The sequence below is a fragment of the Triticum aestivum genome, chromosome 6A, assembly GCF_018294505.1.
Source record: "Triticum aestivum cultivar Chinese Spring chromosome 6A, IWGSC CS RefSeq v2.1, whole genome shotgun sequence".
Classification (NCBI taxonomy): Eukaryota; Viridiplantae; Streptophyta; class Magnoliopsida; order Poales; family Poaceae; genus Triticum; species Triticum aestivum.
The window spans coordinates 370,252,133-370,270,988 of NC_057809.1; the positions used below are offsets into that span (position 1 = coordinate 370,252,133).

The 18,856-nt window shown below is 45.5% G+C and overlaps 2 protein-coding genes across 3 annotated transcripts; one reads left to right on the forward strand and one right to left on the reverse strand.

Moving 5' to 3' along the window:
- Positions 1-494: 494 nt before the first annotated feature.
- LOC123130635 (uncharacterized) lies at positions 495-6,762 on the reverse strand. The gene is made up of 6 exons (XM_044550473.1): positions 6,436-6,762; positions 2,713-2,800; positions 2,441-2,636; positions 1,160-1,258; positions 1,015-1,083; positions 495-920 (listed from the first exon to the last, which is right to left on the reverse strand). The coding sequence occupies exons 1-6, from the start codon at positions 6,720-6,722 to the stop codon at positions 856-858; spliced, it is 804 nt and encodes a 267-aa protein (XP_044406408.1). The 5' UTR covers positions 6,723-6,762; the 3' UTR covers positions 495-855.
- Positions 6,763-7,055: 293 nt separating this feature from the next.
- On the forward strand, positions 7,056-11,444 carry LOC123127569 (probable bifunctional riboflavin biosynthesis protein RIBA 2, chloroplastic). Of its 2 annotated transcripts, none has more exons than XM_044547314.1 (8): positions 7,056-7,292; positions 7,495-7,579; positions 7,997-8,378; positions 8,491-8,712; positions 9,235-9,557; positions 9,811-9,940; positions 10,055-10,351; positions 10,961-11,444. In XM_044547314.1, the coding sequence occupies exons 2-8, from the start codon at positions 7,527-7,529 to the stop codon at positions 11,144-11,146; spliced, it is 1,593 nt and encodes a 530-aa protein (XP_044403249.1). In that variant the 5' UTR covers positions 7,056-7,292; positions 7,495-7,526; the 3' UTR covers positions 11,147-11,444. The 2 variants fall into 2 exon arrangements, with proteins under 2 accessions (XP_044403249.1, XP_044403250.1); XM_044547315.1 differs by having other exon boundaries at positions 7,063-7,292; positions 7,492-7,579.
- Positions 11,445-18,856: the final 7,412 nt, after the last annotated feature.

An 18,856-nucleotide genomic window follows, 5' to 3' on the forward strand; every position in this document is an offset into this window, starting at 1 on the left:
CATCACTTCGATTCCGTCTCCAGCCCGCCCGCCCAATAAAGAGAGAATTCCTTATTTGGCCCTCTCTTAAAATTTGGTTCCCTTTTTGGCCCTAAAAGAATTTTTTTCCTTTTCTGACACTCAAACTTCATTTTGTTCCCTCTATGACATTTCCGTCACTTTTGCCAACTAACACCGTTAAATACAACATGAAAAGTCCATTTTATCCCTGGTGTATTTTGTGACCAAAATGGGAGTCAAAACAATGGCAATATGAACTGGAATATATTACCAAATGAAACAAAATCTGCAATTATCCCCTGTACAGTACAGTACACACATGCACAAATTTCAATTGAAAATTTGGACAGAGCCTCCCTTGTATTTTGGAGGCATATCCCCTGTACAGTACACATATGCACAAAAAACACACATAATTGCTCGAGATCTCTAATTGCTCCACGTTCACATATATGCAAACATCCCACATAGCTGGTCATCTATACACATTCAGGTTCACATAAAAGTGACATACAATAGTCCAGGTTCACATAAAGATGACATAATAGCCGAGGTTCACAACAGGTCGCATATAGCACGTAAAGAGGGTTCACAACAGGTCGCATATAGCACGTAAAGAGCCAAGGTCCACACATACATCACATAAACAGCTCAGTTTTCAAAATGAAACATGATACGGAAAGTAATGACATGAGAATCACAAACTAAGTCTCCTTTTGCTGCGTGTGCTCATTGCAGGGCTAGCAGGGTTGAATTTCTTGCTGCGTGTACCCATTGCAGGGCTGTCAAGTGGCACCATAGGAAGGTGCAGAGTAATTTCAGCAACCTCTTTGCCTTTTCTTTTGGCATGTACCTTCACAGCAACATGTGTTTTCTTTTTGGCGACATCATGTTCGCCACAAATGGGTTGTGTTCTTGATCTAGACATACACATACATGACATACAGGTAGCCCAAGTTAACAATAGAACAATGCATAACATAACATTAGAACTTCGAAACTACCATAGGTTACCTTTTTTCTCCTCCGGATCCAGATTTACCACCTTTCCCTTTTTCTTTGGTTGTTTTCTCCAAGATTTGGCTATGGTGAGAAGAATGCACTTAGAACACAAAGGCACAATTAATTATATTTAATTATGAGCATGGTTGTTGCTAACCTTGGCAGAAAACGCATGGCTGATGGAGCATCATCCTCGCAAGGCACAATTGACGATTGAGCTGATTTGGTGGTCTTTGTCCTCTTCTTTGGTGGTCCTCTACATGAGCAACAAAAAAGTAGTTAACATGTATGGTTTTTACAAAAAAATGCAAGTGATGCAATATACAATAAAATCCATTACCTCACAGCTAAAATAGCAGCAATGTCATCTGGGTTACCCTTCTTGCATTTGTGCCAATGATGCCCATAGTCCTTGCAAATAGGGCATAAGTGTTGACCGCTTTTTCTTTTCTTCTCACTGCAGCCTTTATACCTCTCAGTTTTAGGCCTACCCGCTGTGGCTTTTAGTAGTGGTGGAAACATGAAGAATCCATGGTTTGATTTAGGTCACTGGTTCTTGTCAACCATGGTAGGGATTAGTTGGTCATAAGCTGCTCTAAATTTGTGAATGGAGTAACACGAGCCCACATAGTTCTCTATGCATGCATTGGTAAGAGATGTGATAAATGCTAGACCATGTTTGCAAGGAAGGCCAGAAACCTCCCATTGTCTACAAGAACATGTTCTGTCAAGCAAGTTGACCACAAACCTAAAGCCGATGCCTCCCAATGCGGTTACTTCAGCAACTTCTTCTAAGCTTTCAACCACCTCCAAGTTTAATTCTCTGGTCTTTGCATTCAACTTCTTAATTATGTGGGGAAGAATCAACCCAACTAATTTTCTTGCTACCTTTCTCCTTTGGTTCCACATGATCATAATCAATTGCCTAAGCTTATCAAAGAAGTCGTCCAAGTTCAAGGACTTGTGATGCTTAATCCAATTATTGAAGCACTCAGCCAAGTTGTTTGTAACATAATCCACCTTGGAAATTGTTGAGAACTGACTCCTAGACCACAACCTAGTGTGCCACTTCCTAAGATATGCAATTGACGTTGGCTTTGCTATGTCTATTGCAACCCAATTTTTCTCAAATAAATATGGGTTCCATGAGTAAGCAGCAGCCCAGAGGCGGTAGCACTAGCCAGTTGCCCCTTGAATCTGCCTGTCAAGAAGGTGCTATCTACTACCAAGTATGGCCTGCAACCACTAAGGAACCCGTCGATGCAAGGCTTCAAAGCGACAAAAAATCTCTTAAATCTGATTTTATCTTTTATTGTGTGGTGCTCAATTATCACTATGCTACCGGGGCAGCACCTTTCAATTTGTGCCTTAAAACCATACCGATTATCAAAGCTTGTATCCCAATCACCATATAGTTCCTTCAAGGCTAGCAGCTTACCCATGTATACTCTCTTGTACTTGATGTTGATTCCATGGTGCCCTTTAAGCTTCTTTCGCAATGCCTTTGGTCCTAGAGTTGCATCCTCAATTAGCCAATCCTTCACGTGCTCACATATCCACCGCTTAGTTGCATTCTTTATCTTCTTTTTCCTTTTTGTACTTGAGCAATCATGACCACAAGAGTTCTTTCTCACCTACAAAAGACAAACATAGATAATTAGTAAAGATCTTTTAACAATTTAAGCACACATGAGTAAAGTTAGAAATTACCATTACGGTGCACCCATCTTCCATTGTAGAAGCATATATCCTCCATGGACACTTATCTTCATCCCTTCTTGAACAATAAGCCCTGAACCTATGTGGTGCACTTTTCTCAGTGTTAAACTCAAATTCATGTTTGATTGCATGTTGAGAAAGCGCCAACTTAAACTCTTCCATATTGGGATATTTTCTTCCTTAGGTCATTGGGGGATCTAATTTATCATATTCTAAATGTGGTGCATGCTCTGCCTCATGCACTTCTCATCTTCCTCTACTTCCTCATCGCTCTCATCCTCGCTCTCATGATCAGGAACATAGTCTTCGTCCCTTTCTTTATCAGAATAGGGAACCATGATAAGAGGATCTAATTGATGCGGGCAAGGCACCATTGATCGATAATTCTACTAAAGCTGAGCCATTTGATGAGTCAAGGCATGAAAAAGTTGCGGAAAATAATGCCAAGCATGCGACCAGATTATGCCGAGGAAACGATGGTCGTGTGCGACAGTTTTGTGGATCAAAAATTGCTCCTGTATTTGAAAAGGAATTAATGCATGTTGATTCTCATCATACAGTGCTTGTATCAATACCTAGCAGAATGTACAACAAAAGGTCTAGATCGGATGCTAAACAGGAACCGAAGCCAGAAGATATAATTCCAACGTTTCGTACGCCTCCGAAGATAATAAGGATCGGCAGTTTTCTGTTTAAACTACATGCATGCAATTGATAGGATCTGCCAGGATAAGTCTCTGTCTTTTATTTAATCAAGTCATTTTATTTTTGTGTTAGGCCACCTGAGTTTCACCAAGACTTGTAATTTTGCTTGTACGTGGAGACGTGAGAGTCAAGTTGTACTATTTACGTACATGTTTTGAGTCTAGGTTAATTAAGGTGATCAATGTGGCCGGATAATTAATTAGTTAAATCCTTAGTTTGTTAGGAGAGTCCGTTTCAATTTAGTTTGGCTTAGTCTTTTCCAAGTTCGCGTCGCCTATAAAAAGGGCCGGCCAGGGCCGATGTAGAGATCTGTTTTTTGAGTTTTCTTTTGAGTATGAGATATACAGAAAAACATCCGAGTTACGGGCGGCCATATCTTGTGTATTATCTGTGATTTTCCCATCGTGAAAATTTACTAGCGACGGAGGGTTGATCATTACATCGACGCCTACGTGCTGATCCAAGGGAGTCATTATTTTTATTCGTGTATTTTCATACACGGGTGAAAATTATCTTGAAGGTTGCGAGGAGGAACAGGGGGACGAACTGTTGATCAAGCATCGCCGTGAAAGATCAGGCATCTACACACACAAATTAGCATATCGCTAGTTTGTGCCTCATCAAGTGGTATTCAGAGCAAAGGTTAGTCACGGCGACTCAGATTGTAATATTGTCTGCGGAGTCAAGCATCAACATGTTGAGCAGGAACATATTGATGGAGGAGGAAGGCATTGGCGAGGTCACTCTTTTTCACACTCGTTGCGTCGTGAACGAACGACGTGTCAATCTGACAATCGATGAGAGTACCGCAGTCAATATGGTGAGCATCGAGGTGGTGGAAAAATTGGGGCTGAAGATGGCGCCTCTTGAAAGACCGTACACGCTGAAGTGGTTCAAAGGTGAAATCAAAATTACGCATCAGATTTTGCTAATTTTTGATCTGGGAAAATATTGTTGTGCGGAATTTTTTCATGTTTGTCCTATGTCCATGGTGTCGTGCCATCTGCTACTTGGGGACCCATGGTGCAAGCGTGTTGGGGCTGTTCGGGATGTGAAGAAAAACAGTTATTCTTTATCACGGAAGGGCAACCAAATTCGTTTTATTCTCATGCCAATGGATGTGTTCGATGCTGATTGGAAAGATCGTTTGCGAAAAAGAAGAGAAGAGGTAGAAGAAATAAAAGAAGAAGTTGATGCACCGATGAAGGGTCTAAATCTCTTAGTGAAGAAGATGCAGGAGGAGGATGATCCTAAAGGGCAGCGATGGAGTGTTTTTAAAACACGGTGTAAGATCAACAATCGTGCTTGCAAGTTGATAATTGATGGTGGTGTGCGACAGTTTTGTGGATCAAAAATTGCTCCTGTATTTGAAAAGGAATTAATGCATGTTGATTCTCATCATACAGTGCTTGTATCAATACCTAGCAGAATGTACAACAAAAGGTCCAAATCGGATGCTAAACAGGAACCGAAGCCAGAAGATATAATTCCAACGTTTCGTACGCCTCCGAAGATAATAAGGATCGGCAGTTTTCTGTTTAAACTACAGGCATGCAATTGATAGGATCTGCCAAAGGATAAGTCTCCGTCTTTTATTTAATCAAGTCATTTTATTTTTGTGTTAGGCCACGTGAGTTTCACCGAGACCTGTAATTTTGCTTGTACGTGGAGACGTGAGAGTCAAGTTGTACTATTTACGTACATGTTTTGAGTCTAGGTTAATTAAGGTGATCAATGTGGCCGGATAATTAATTAGTTAAATCCTTAGTTTGTTAAGAGAGTCCGTTTCAATTTAGTGTGGTTTAGTCTTTTCCAAGTTCGCGTCGCCTATAAAAAGGGCCGGCCAGGGCCGATGTAGAGATCAGTTTTTTGAGTTTTCTTTTGAGTATGAGATATACAGAAAAGCGTCCGAGTTACGGGCGGCCATATTTTGTGTATTATCTGTGATTTTTCCATCGTGGAAATTTACTAGCGATGGAGGGTTGATCATCACATCGATGCCTACGTGCTGATCCAAGGGGGTCATTATTTTTATTCGTGTATTTTCATACACGGGTGAAAATTATCTTGAAGGTTGCGAGGAGGAACAGGGGACGAACTGTTGATCAAGCATCGCCGTGAAAGAGCGGGCATCTACACACACAAATTAGCATCTCGCTAGTCTGTGCCTCATCACTAATTTATCATGATCATCATCGTCTAAATACATATTTTCCTCATCAACACCAACATGTTCATTCTCAAGTATTGGGTTGCGAAGATAATCATCATCGTCTTGTTCTGTGTTGCTAGGTTGGATATGCACATCAATATGCCACTCCATGATAGGCTCATATGGTTCAGATGGATCACAATATGCAACAAAACAAGTGCACAACCTTTGTCTTAGAGAGTTTATCAAACATAGACACCAATTCCTGGTTAGATGTTACTTCTGGGTAAATTTTAAGAAAAGGATCGTAGTACTGAACATGTGCAACTTCCAAATAGCGAGGCGAGTACTGCTCTACGATTGATTCAACCAAGTCTTTATAATTTGTTAAGTCGGAATCAATAACCTTATCATAACAAAAGCATTTGATATCCTTCCTAGTTTTTTTTGGGTTGCCAAACAATTTGATTTTCAGCAAATATGTTGAATTTGGATCCATCCTGTAAAGCAAAAGATCAATTGTGCATGAACATGCTTGCTTCGTGTTTTAAATAAAAAAAGTGACATGTGTAAACAGATTATCCAATATAACATATTTGTTTTATACGAACATAATCTTTATCTATTGTTTCATTGTAGATTTGGCAGCAACAAATATCCATCTCTAACTACTCTGTTGCATCTTCGATCCATCTCAAGTACACTGTTTAATATGAACATAGTGTTGCATTTTGAGAAAAATCATGTCAAGAAAGGTGAAGCAAATATGTTGCATTTTGGATCCATCTCTAAGTAATCTTCGTTCAAGGACGTATCATGGCAGCAAAAACTCAAATATAAAGAAAACAGACACTTACCCTTGTAGCCATGCCGGAGTACTTGCATCCAAGGCCGTCGCACCTGGACCTCCCTCTGCCTCGCCGCCATGGCCGCCCTCCGGCGCCGCACCTGGACCTCCTTCCGCCTCCTCGCCATGGACGCCCTCCAGTGGCGCGCCTGGAACTCCCTCCGCCTTCCCGCCATGGCCGCCCGTCGCCTCCCCGCCATGGCCACCCGAGGCCGAGACCGGCGCAGCGTCGGCCACGCCCTCCACCGCGCCGTCCATCCCGCCACCAGTAGCAGCATCGGCCACGCCCTCCTCCATCCGCGATTTTTTTAGGGTTAGGGATCAAGGGAAAGGGGAATCGAGGAGAGTAGGGAGGGGATGGGGGGGGGGGTTGACCCAGCGCAGCGCCTGACAGTTCGCTCAACCAGTTTTTTTTCAACGTCCTAGCAGGGGTAAGATCGACATTTCCAGTCACAGTTAACGTTTCTAACGACAAAAACTGACAGATGTGTCAAAGAAGAAAGAAAATGAAGTTGTGGTGTCAAAAAAGGAAAAAAAATAGAATCAAAAAGAGAACTAGATTTTAAGAATGAGTCGAATAAGGAATTCTCTCGCCAATAAACTGCAAGGTTCGAGGCGGCTAGTGCGAACCTGCCGCGTTGGTGGCTGCACCTGCACGTTATAAATTACGCACCCTGTCTCTCCTCTCTTCCCCAGTCTCTCTCTCTCTCCCTTTCTCTACCCACACCAACCCCATCCCTAATCAACTCACCCAACCACGACCAGAACTCAAATCCAATACCGAGAAGGAAATCGAATCGAAGCTCTCTTTTCCCTCCTCCTACTCGTTCGCCGCGCAGGAGACCTCGGCCGAGAAGCCTCCGACGGGTAAGAGCCATTACCGCCCCTCGGCAATTCGTTCCAGCGCCTTGGAGGCTGCAGGGCTCGAGGGCTCGAGATCGAAGCACGAAGAATCGCTGATTTGTCGTTTTCAGATCTCGCGCGTCTTTTAGACCGGAATTTGAATATTTTGGTTCGAGATGTTGATGTACCGTCGCTGATTTCGCGGCTCTCCGTGGTTGATTAGCAGGTTGAGTCCCTGTTTTGGAGGGGAGCATCGGAATGGCTTCGATTGCGCCGTCGTCTTCGTCCGTCGCCGTGCTTCGCCGCCAACCGTAAGCTCTCTCCGCCTGCGCAGCCCCCTCCGGCCCTCCCTCTGTTCGTCTTGCGCTGGCCACACTTCTTGATTGCTTTGCTTTGTTGGCACTGTGCGCATAGGAATCCACGCTTTTTGTACGTTTGATTGATAGCTCCCACCAATGGTCTACTGGTTTTTGTCAGCGTCTCTAGTGTGGAGTGATCAACAGTTAGTTGATGAACGAACATGATAGTACGGTTGTAGTAACTCTGTTGTGTTGTAAGATGACAAAAATAATGCCCCGTTTTAAGATACCGTAATATAACCCTCACAGCTCTGGAACTGAAATAGAGAAGCATGACTATAGTTTTTTGAAGTTGTCTTTTAAGCCTAATTGATTGAATGAGTGAGACTGATTTGCAGGTTTTATTTTCACCTGTTTGTACGAATGCAGGGTGCGGTTCTTGGGAGGCAGTGATGTTTCCAAGCAGGCAAAGGGATCAGTTTCTTATTCTTTTCCCACAAATTCGAGAAATGCCAACATGAAGTCTGTGGGCTTGAAGATAGCAGCATCCTTAAAAAAGAATAGTGGACTTCCAGCTGATGGTTGCTTGGAAAATGATGACACGCTGTCGCTAAAGAGCACTTCTGTGCGAGCCCAGGACCATCCAACCACAAACTCTGTTATTGTTGCAGCAGAAATCATATCTACTGATCTGTCATGTGTCGTGGACACATTGTCAAACGAAGAAGACGATGCTGAACTTGATCTGGATAGCCCGACCGAGGGCTTCTCATCTATTTCGGAGGCTATTGAGGACATTCGACAAGGAAAAGTTAGTACGCCTTGCAATTCTTTGTTTGATGGCTTATTTGTTATTGTTGATTTTTCTAACAAGTTCTGTTACTGCTACATGGTATTTTCCTGACATTGGATGGTTCTTGTAGCTTGTGATTGTCGTTGATGACGAATCAAGAGAAAATGAAGGTGATCTTATATTGGCTGCTTCTTTGGTTACCCCAGAGGCTATGGCTTTCATAGTAAGGCATAGCACAGGAATTGTGTGTGTAAGCATGAAAGAAAATGATCTGGAAAGATTGAACCTTCCTTTGATGGTTTCAACAAAGGAAAATGAGGAGAAGCTATGTACTGCTTTCACCATTACTGTGGTATATGCTACTATTGTCATTCATATTTCGGCATTATATTACGTAGTTATGGTGTTATATGGGCAACGATTTCTCTGTTGCTTGTCAAAAGTATGGATATGGCATGTTTCTCTCTACCATTTCTTTTCCTTTGCAAAAGCAAAAATGCACAGATATGGTGGTCTGTGGTACAAGCGCAGATCAATTTGACGAGCTTCATGTTGGTCTGAGCAACTTGTTGTCACCTTTGTTTTTTGGTGTGTCTGTGTTGTTGCAAAATTGTCCTTCCCTGTTATCATCCTTCTTTTCTTGGAGTCCTATAGAACAAATACTGTCTGATCTACATTATATGCAACTTTTAACCAAAAGTCCAAAACAATTCTTTATCTTATCAATTTGCTTAACTGATGAAGCACATATAGCTTACTAATTTCATTATATCATACTGGAAAATAAATCAACCTAGGTGTTAGTTGTTCCCAACAAACATCTCTGCGATAGAAATTTTCTACTAAGGTGCAATTTATCTGTTATGGTCTGTAGGATGCTAAAGAAGGCACAACGACTGGGGTATCTGCAAAGGATAGGGCAAAGACAGTCATGACTCTTGCATCTCCTTACTCAAAGCCTGAAGATTTCAATCGGCCTGGCCATATTTTCCCTCTGAAGTACAGAGACGGGGGTGTTCTCAAACGAGCTGGACACACTGAAGCATCTGTTGATCTTGCTGTGCTGGCTGGGTTACCTCCTGTTGGAGTACTCTGTGAGATTGTGGATGAGGATGGGTCCATGGCTCGCTTACCCAAGCTGCGCGTGTTTGCTGAAAAGAATAATTTGAAGATCGTATCGATTGCTGACTTGATTAGGTAAGTTCTTTGACATAACCTCAGCCCTGACCAAGTCCTGATGCTTCCTGTATTAGCCTTGAGGGTTTTTGTTACTTGCCATATAGGCTAATAGAGTAATAGGTTACTAATAGTTCCTATGGCACTTAACAAAAGACTTGGCATTTTTGCTAGGATGTAAATACTAAATATTATTATTTTTCATTATCCTCTTTTTTCTTGTTATGATTATTATGAACTACTTGTTGGCATGCTCACAGAAATTCTTTTACAGATATAGGAGAAAAAGAGACAGACTAATTGAACGTGCATCTGTTGCACGCTTACCTTTGAGATGGGGCAATGTCCGTGCTTACTGCTACAGATCTGTTATTGATGGGATCGAGCATATCGCAATGGTGAAAGTAAGATACTGAAGACCTATAAGGCTTCTGTAGGACGTAATTGTTAGATCTGGTAGTTTATTTCCCTCCTAAAACCTGATTTTATCCTTGTATTATTCTGTCCACAACCAACAGGGTGAGATTGGAGATGGTCAAGATATTCTTGTGAGGGTCCATTCCGAGTGTCTCACAGGAGACATTTTTGGATCAGCAAGATGTGATTGTGGTGACCAGCTTGCAATGTCAATGGAGAGGATTGAGAAGGCTGGAAGGGGTGTACTAGTTTATCTTCGTGGGCATGAAGGGAGGGGCATTGGTCTGGGTCACAAGCTTCGTGCTTATAACTTACAAGACGATGGACGCGACACTGTGGAGGCTAACGAGGAACTAGGACTGCCTGTGGACTCGAGGGAATATGGGATCGGTGCACAGGTAAAAATCTACATTATCCCTTTGGTATATCATATACATTTTTATCTAATCTATATCTATACCAATATAAAAAGACCCGAATGGGCAGATCCAAACCATCTTGACCGTCAAATCATGTTATCTAACGGTTGAAATCGCTTCAATGTTGAGCACCAAACATGTTTAACGCTCTAATTACCCACCACTGCCATTGGTTATAAACACGTTTGGACTCAATGCTATCCCTTGAAATCTGCCATGTAATTAATATCCTACTATTCCCACGAAAAAGTAATTGATATCTTACCAAATATCAACGTACAACAAATATATCTTACCTAATATAACATGCAACTAATATCCTACCTAATATAAACGTGCATTGCACGTACATTATTACTAGTATAGGAAGACTTCCGGGGGCACATTGAACTGATTTTCGTATTTCATACAGTATGCACAACTGTTAAAAAAAATCCACTTAGATGGACTTGCCCGACATGCTTATCCATCCTCTTCATGAATTCGCTGTTACTAATCTTATCTGGTGCATCCTTGCTATTATAGAAGTTACATGGCATTCTCTTGATGTATTCCAGGAGTCATGACATTTTCGCTTATTCTCTGTAGATATTACGCGATCTAGGAGTCCGTTCAATGAAGTTGATGACTAACAATCCTGCCAAATATGTTGGTCTGAAGGGTTACGGGTTGAGCATTGTTGGTAGGGTGCCCTTGGTAACTCCAATAACCACTGAGAATCAGAGATACTTGGAGACCAAAAGAACGAAAATGGGGCATGTATACTCCAATTGACCTTCCGACCCAAAGCAACGGAACAGATTAGAAGCGCTAGGCCAACTGGACTTGCTTCCATTCACATTTTTATCTGATGATATTCTTCTACAGTTGAGTTTCTGGGATTATTTCAATCCATATGTTCCAGGTGAATTGTTTTCGAGGCCATGATAGGTGGAAATATAAATATTTGGCCAGTAATAATAATAATTATTATCCAATTGTCCCATAGTTTCTTTGTAATTCCCAGATTTTACAAACACATTATTGTAAATATGCAAAATTGAAGAGGTTTAGCTTTTTTTTTTTGCGGGGAGAGGTTAAGTTCTTTGAATGGCCCTCTATTTTCATTTGCAACTGTTTTTTTTTGTATCGGGCTAATCCCCTTTCCATTATATAGAAATAATGAAAATACAGCCGAATCCAAAGTCTTAACAAATAGGGAAAGGGAAAAAACGAGTTCAAGCACTTACCGAAAAAGGCTTTCGTCCCGCTTTATAAATAAAGCCAAACATCCAACAAGGTTCGCCAACACACACACAGACAGAGGTCTAACACAGCAAGTAGTCAGATAGGGTTAATGCTGAGGGCACAACTCAACAAGCCCTGAAAAGGAAAAAAGGCACGCACACGAAGGGTGCGGCACAACATCTAGTTTGGCTCCGGGGGTGGCGGGGGGAGCGGGGGCACCAAGCTGAAGGCCATCGAGCGAAGGTCGGCGATGAGGTTGTTGATGACGTCCCGATCCTGGGGGCGGCTAAGCGGCCGCCAGAGGTGCAAGTATCAACACATTTTAAAGATGGCGTCAATAGCACGTCGAAGAGGGACCTTCTGAATGACAAGCTTATTGCGAACAGTCCAGAGCGTCCAGGCAAGGACCCCAACGCAGAGCCATCTGATATGGCGGTAGCGAGGGGGGGGGGGAGGCATGGATTTTCGCAAGCAGGTCAGGGAAGTTGGTGTTACACCACTGGCCCCCAACCGTCTCGCGGAAGCAGGACCAAAGGAATTGAGCCGTAGAGCACGAGAAGAAGATGTGGTTAGCATCCTCCACCGTGTCGCAAAAGAGGCACATCCCGTTCCCAGGTCCATTACGCTTACGGACCTCCACACCAGTTGGGAGGCGGCCGCGAATCCATTGCCACACGAAGATCCTGATCTTCAGGGGCGGATATCCCAAATCAAACTAAAGGGCTCGGGGGCCGTCGAGGGGGCGATGGCCGCGTATAGGGATTTGGTGGAGAAGCAGCCGAAGGGCTCAAGCCGCCAAGATGTGACATCCGGGGAGCCAACGCCATCCATAGGGAGGAGGGCGATGTCCTGCATTAGGGCGTCCCAAGCAGCTACTTCAAGGGTGCCGAAGGGTCGGCGGAAGGCGAGGCGCCCTAAGTCAATAAGGGCGTCTCGACTAAGATACGAGGGTCAATTGCAATTGTGAAGAGCGCAGGGAATCGCGCGGCCAAGGGGGAGTCGCCAATCCACCGATCGAACCAGAACAGGGTCGATGACTCGGTACCAACCGCTATGGATGTGCCAATACGAAGCACCGGAAGCAGCAGGACGACGGCCTGCCAGAACTGGGAGTCGCCCGAGCGCTGACAGAAAGCAAGGGGCTGTCCTCGAAGATACTTGTTCTGGATGATGGTGAGCCAGAGACCTCCATCGCCATTGGCAATGCGCCAGAGCCAACGAGTCAGGAGGGCTATGTTCATGCGGCGGGAGGACAGGATCCCAAGACCTCCCTGGTCCTTGGGTTTGCAGATATCGGGCCAGCTAACCATATGGTACTTCTGCTTATCCCCCTCCCCATCCTAGAAGAATCTGGATTGGTACTTGGCGATCTCCTGATGGAGGGTCTCATGGAGGCTATAGAAGCTCATGAGGAACCATAGAAGGCTAGCAAGTGAAGAGTTGATAAGGATCACACGAGCAGCCTTCGACAGCCAACGCCCTTTCCAGGGTTCAACTCGATGTTGCATACGGGTCACCGTGGGGCGGAGGTCCGTCACAGTGAGGCGCGAGTCACTAATGGGGATCCCCAAGTATGTTGTGGGGAAAGAGCCCAACCGACAATTAAGTCGGTCCGCTATGGACTGTGCTTCCTCAGGGGGGAACCCGAGAACCATCACTTCGCTCTTATCGAAGTTGATGGTTAGGCCCGACATCTGTTGGAAGCACAGGAGGAGGAACTTTAGGTTAGCAATATCTTGGACGGTGCCCTTCACCATAATTATGGTATCGTCCGCGTATTGGAGGAGGGAGACCCCTCCCCCTCCGACTAGGTGAGGGACGCCGCCGCGAATATGGCCAGCATCCTTGGCCTTATCAAGGATGGATGCCAGGGCATCAACCACCATGTTGAACAAAAACGGCGAGAAAGGGTCGCTTTGATGAACCACACAGATGGTGGGGAAGTAGGGCCCGATGTCCCCGTTGATGTTCACAGTAGTCCATCCATAGGAGACAAGTTGCATGACCCTAGTCACCCACCGATCGTCGAAGCCCTTGCAAAGCAACACTTCCCACAAGAAGGGCTAGTGGACCATGTCATAGGCCTTGTGAAAGTCGAGCTTCAGAAACACCGCCGAATGGTGTTTTAGCCGGACCTCATGGAGGACTTCGTGGAAGACCAGAACCCCGTCCAGAATAAATCGACCTTATATGAAGGCAGATTGATTCGGGTCGGTAATCACGTCCGCGAGCAGGGTCACCCTATTGGCGTACCCTTTGGCCAGAATCCGGGATATCACATTGATCACGGTGATTGGCCGAAATTGGCGGATGTCGAAGGCGCCCGGGACCTCGGGGATGAGGGTCACGATGCCATAGTTGAGGCGCCCAAGATCCATAGAGCCCGAGAAGAATTCCTTGAACAGGGCCATGACCTCTGGCTTGATGGTCGGCTAGAACGTCTTAAAGAATGTTACTGGCAGGCCATCCGGACCTGGGGCCGAGGAGGGGTTCATCCCTTTAATAGCCGCGAGAACCTCGTTCTCAGTGAAGGGGGCCACTAAAGCAGCATTGGCCGCATCAGAGACCAAATGAGCACCCGACCAAACGTCGGGGGCGAGACTAGCCCCACCCCGAGGGGTGGGGGTAAATAGGTCCTTGTCAAAGCCATCTACATGGGTACGAATGGCCGAGGGGCGAACGAGAGGTGTATCTCCATCCCAAAGGCAGTGGATGGAGTTTCGGTGCCGGCGGCCGTTCGCCACCACCTAGAAATAGGCGGTGTTGACATCTTCCCGAAGTACCCACCGCTGGGTACCACGCAGACGCCATTAGGCCTCTTCATCAGCGTAGATGGTTGAGAGCTGGTCTTCAAGGTCATATCGCAACATCCACTCATCCGGGGAGATTCCAGACGTGTCAGCACGGGCATCCAGAGCTTGAATAGCCAGCAGGAGGGCCTTTTTTCGCTCTCGGAGATCCCGGCCAAGGTTTGCACCCCACCCTTTCATGAATTGGCGGGCAAGCTTGGCACATAAGTGCTATGAGTCAACTGCAGACATGGCGCGATGAGGGGAAGAGCGGGCATAGATCCAGCGAGCGGCCACCGCCTCCCTGAAGCCGGCCTGGTTGAGCAAGAAGAGCTCGAACCGGAAACGCGACGGGGTGGGGGGGGGGCACTTGTCGGCAGTGGAGAGGAGGAGGGGGACATGGTCAGACCCAATCCGGGTAACCGCACGAAGCGAGGCTAGGGGACAGGATAATTCCCATTCCGGAGAAACTAAATGGATCACGTCGGGTCAGCCTGACGGTTAGTCCACGTGAATCGGGCACCCGTCCGGTCCAGCTCACGGAGACCCAGCTCCGCGATCCAGTCATTGAATAACTGCATCCGGGGGAGGTTAATCCGGTCATTATTCTTCTCATCCGGGGATCGAATGAGGTTAAAGTCTCCGCCCACAACGACTGGGAGGAGAGAGTTGGAGATCTTCAGATGAAGCTCCTCCAAGAAGGTCAGGGAGCGGCGATGGTCCGCCGGACCATAGACAATCACGACCTGCCATTTGAAGTTGAGGGCCCGCTCGAAGATCTCCATACTCACGAAGAACTCCCCCCGATCCATGCCCCCAACCTCAAAGGTGGCATCCTTCATGTAACGCCCTCGATGCGGCTATATCTCCCACGTGTCGAAGCACGACTTAGAGGCATAACCGCATTGAAAGCAATGTCGCAAGTGAGGTAATCTTCACACAACCCATGTAATACATAAGGGAAAGAGATACATAGTTGGCTTACAATCGCCACTTCACACAAATACATGAATAAAGCATTACATCATCCAGATACAATCAAGGTCCGACTACGGAACCAAAATACAAGAAGAACCCCAAATGCGACAAGGCCCCCGATCGACCCCAACTGGGCTCCACTACTGATCAACTAGAACGAAACAACACAAAGGACAAGATCTTCATCGAGCTCCTCCTTGAGCTTGGTTGCGTCACCTGGAATGGCATCATTGGCACCTGCAAGCTGGTTTTTGGAAGTATCTGTGAGCCACGGAGACTCAGCAATCTCGCACCCTCGCGATCAAGACTATTTAAGCTTATGGGTAAGGTAAAATTAGGAGGTGGAGCTGCAGCAAGCGACTAGCATATATGGTGGCTAAACATACGCAAATGAGAGCGAGAAGAGAAGGCAAAGCACGATCAAGGAACTATGATCAAGAGGTGATCCTAGAACAACCTACGCCAAACATAACTCCAACACCGTGTTCACTTCCCGGACTCCGCCGGAAAGAGACCATCACGGTTACACACGCGGTTGATGTATTTTAATTAAGGTCAACTTTAGATTTTCTACAACCGGACGTTAACAAATTCCCATCTGCCCATAACCGCGGGCATGGCTTTCGAAAGTTCAAATCCCTGCAGGGGTGTCCCAACTTAGCCCATGACAAGTTTTCACGGTCAACGAAGGATATACCTTCTCCCGAGACATTCCGATCAGACTCGGTATCCCGGTTCTACAAGACACTTCGACAAGTTAAAACAAATCCAGCAACACCGCCCGAATGTGTCGACAAATCCCAATAGGAGCTGCACATATCTCGTTCTCAGGGCACACTCAGATGAGCAGTCCGTACAGCTAAAACCAGCCCTCGAGTTTCCCCGAGGTGGTGCTACAAGGGGCTCTAGTTTGGACCAACACTCAGAGGAGCACTGGCCCAGGGGGGTAAAATAATGATGACCCTTGGGCTGGCCGACCCAAGGGAAAGAAAAGGCTAGGTGGCGAATGGTAAAACCAATGTTGGGCATTGCTGGAGGAGTTTTATTCAAGGTGAACTGTCAAGGGGTTCCCATTATTACCCAACCGCGTAAGGAACGCAAAATCCGGGAACATAACACCGATATGACGGAAACTAGGGCGGCAAGAGTGGAACAAAACACCAGGCATAAGGCCGAGCCTTCCATCCTTTACCAAGTATATAGATGCATTAATTAAATAAGATATATTGTGATAACCCAACAAGTAAACATGTTCCAACAAGGAAAAACATCTCCAGGTTCCAACAAGGAACAAACTTCAATCTTCACCTGCAACTAACAACGCTATAAGAGGGGTTGAGCAAAGCGGTAACATAGCCAATCAACGGTTTGCTAGGACAAGGTGGGTTAGAGGCTTGGTTCAACAATATAGGAGGCATGATAAGCAAGTGGTAGGTATCGCAGCATAGGCATAGCAAAAGAGCGAGCAATTAAGCAAGCAAAGATAGAAGTGATTTCGAGGGTATGGTCATCTTGCCTGAAATCCCGCAAGAAAGAAGAACGAGTCTGTGAAGAAGACAAACGGACGTAGTCGAACGGGTCCTCACAAACGCGACGTTACCGGAACCAACCCGAAGAAGCAAACACCGGAAAGAAGCACAAAACATAGTAAACAAACCACACATGAACATGGTATGATATGCGAGATGCGGTATGCGATGCATATGCATGATTTGACAAGGAATGATTGAACCTGGCCTCAACTTGGAAATCCAAGTGTGCCACTAGAAAGGTGAGGTGATTTCGATTGAAATCGATATAAAGATCACCGGAATCGGAGGCACGGTTTGGAAATGGCAAGCAAAACAAATATGGCACCGGTCTGTGATAAACAACAAGTAGCCATCTAAATGCATCGAGATAATTAAGCTACAACACTCAAACATGGAAACAAAATACATGGCAGGGATCCACTCATGATGCTTGATAAAAGATGAACACTGAGCTACAGCCAATTCATCCATTAACAGGTTCAAACAAGCATGGCAAAAGTGCAATTGGTAAACAGATCTCAGACTTGGTGAAATTAACACTTGTCTGGAATTTCAGATCAGGTAGCACACTTTGAAGCAATAAAACTATATGCTACAGGAACCTAACATGGCAAAGCAAGGCATGACATGAAGCTACTCAAAGCACTTAACAAAAGTCCCTTAGTGACCTTGAGCCAAAAGGGACCAGAAAATACAATTGCAAGCATGTGAACATGGCAAAAACATAATCAGATTACAGACTTAGCGAAAAACTGAAGCATGCAAATCTGTTAACGAGTAGGCATGTTTACGAGCTCGATGCACTCACTACAGAGCAAGGCATGACAAACTAAGCAAACACCCATCAAGAATACATATTATACAAGCTAGACAAGGCAAGAACAATAACATAGCATGCATGGATCAACTACGACATCCTCGGCAAAATCGCTAACAAGTAGACAATCTGCCCAGATTCACGAAATAGCAAAAGTAGAGCTCGATTGACTCAAGCTAGGGTGCTCCATAAATGCAAACAAAGACATGGATGGATAGAGCACTATAGGATCAACAAAACATCCTTACTGGTCCTCCTCAAAAGAGGCACGGATCACTAGAAAACAATATGAACATATGGCATATTGATTAAAACAGATCAAGGACTTAGTGAAACTCTAAGTTCCTGAAAACAACATTAATGAATGCACTACTTTGCAAGCTTGTGCTAGTCACCACACACATCACAAAAATACATGGATAGCACCTCTGAAAAGATGGCATGGCATATAACAAAACACATGTAGAGCTCAGGGGCATATCATGCACACAATAATCATGGCAAAAATGACAAATAGCTATTTGGTGCAGCAGATCTGACAATTAACTCAAATAGCACTCTTCCAACAGCATTTCGGGCATCAAGACGAGCTCAAATGAAAATGATGCAATGAGATGAAATGATGTACTCTCTGAGACGAACATTTTGATATGCTACACGCGCAAAACGGAGTTACGGATGCAAAGTTAAGACAAGATGAACATGGGCATTTGAATCTGGAAATTTCGGGGACTTAGTAGAAATTATACCCTCGAGGTAAAAGTCAACGGGACCGGACGAAGCGGGATGGCGAGATCCGGGACGCGGGGCGGCGCCGTTTGGTTCGGGGAGTGGTGGATCTCGTCCCACTCCCCGGATCCGGCCGGACTTCGAACTCCGGCGAGGCGAGGGCGAGAAAGGACAGCGGCGGGGCGGCGCTTGCTCCGGCGATGCGGTGGCGGGAGACGGCGGTGGTCGACGCCAGCGAACGGAGGCGGTGGTCGGGCAGCGTGCCGCGGTGGACGATGTCGGCCGGCGAGCTCGGGCGGCGCGACGTTGCGCGGTGGCGGAGAAGCAGCGGCGCGGCGACGGAGATCTGGTGGCGTGGAGCAACTCCGGCGACCGGGCGCGAAGAAGACGACGGGCGGACGGCGCGGCTCAG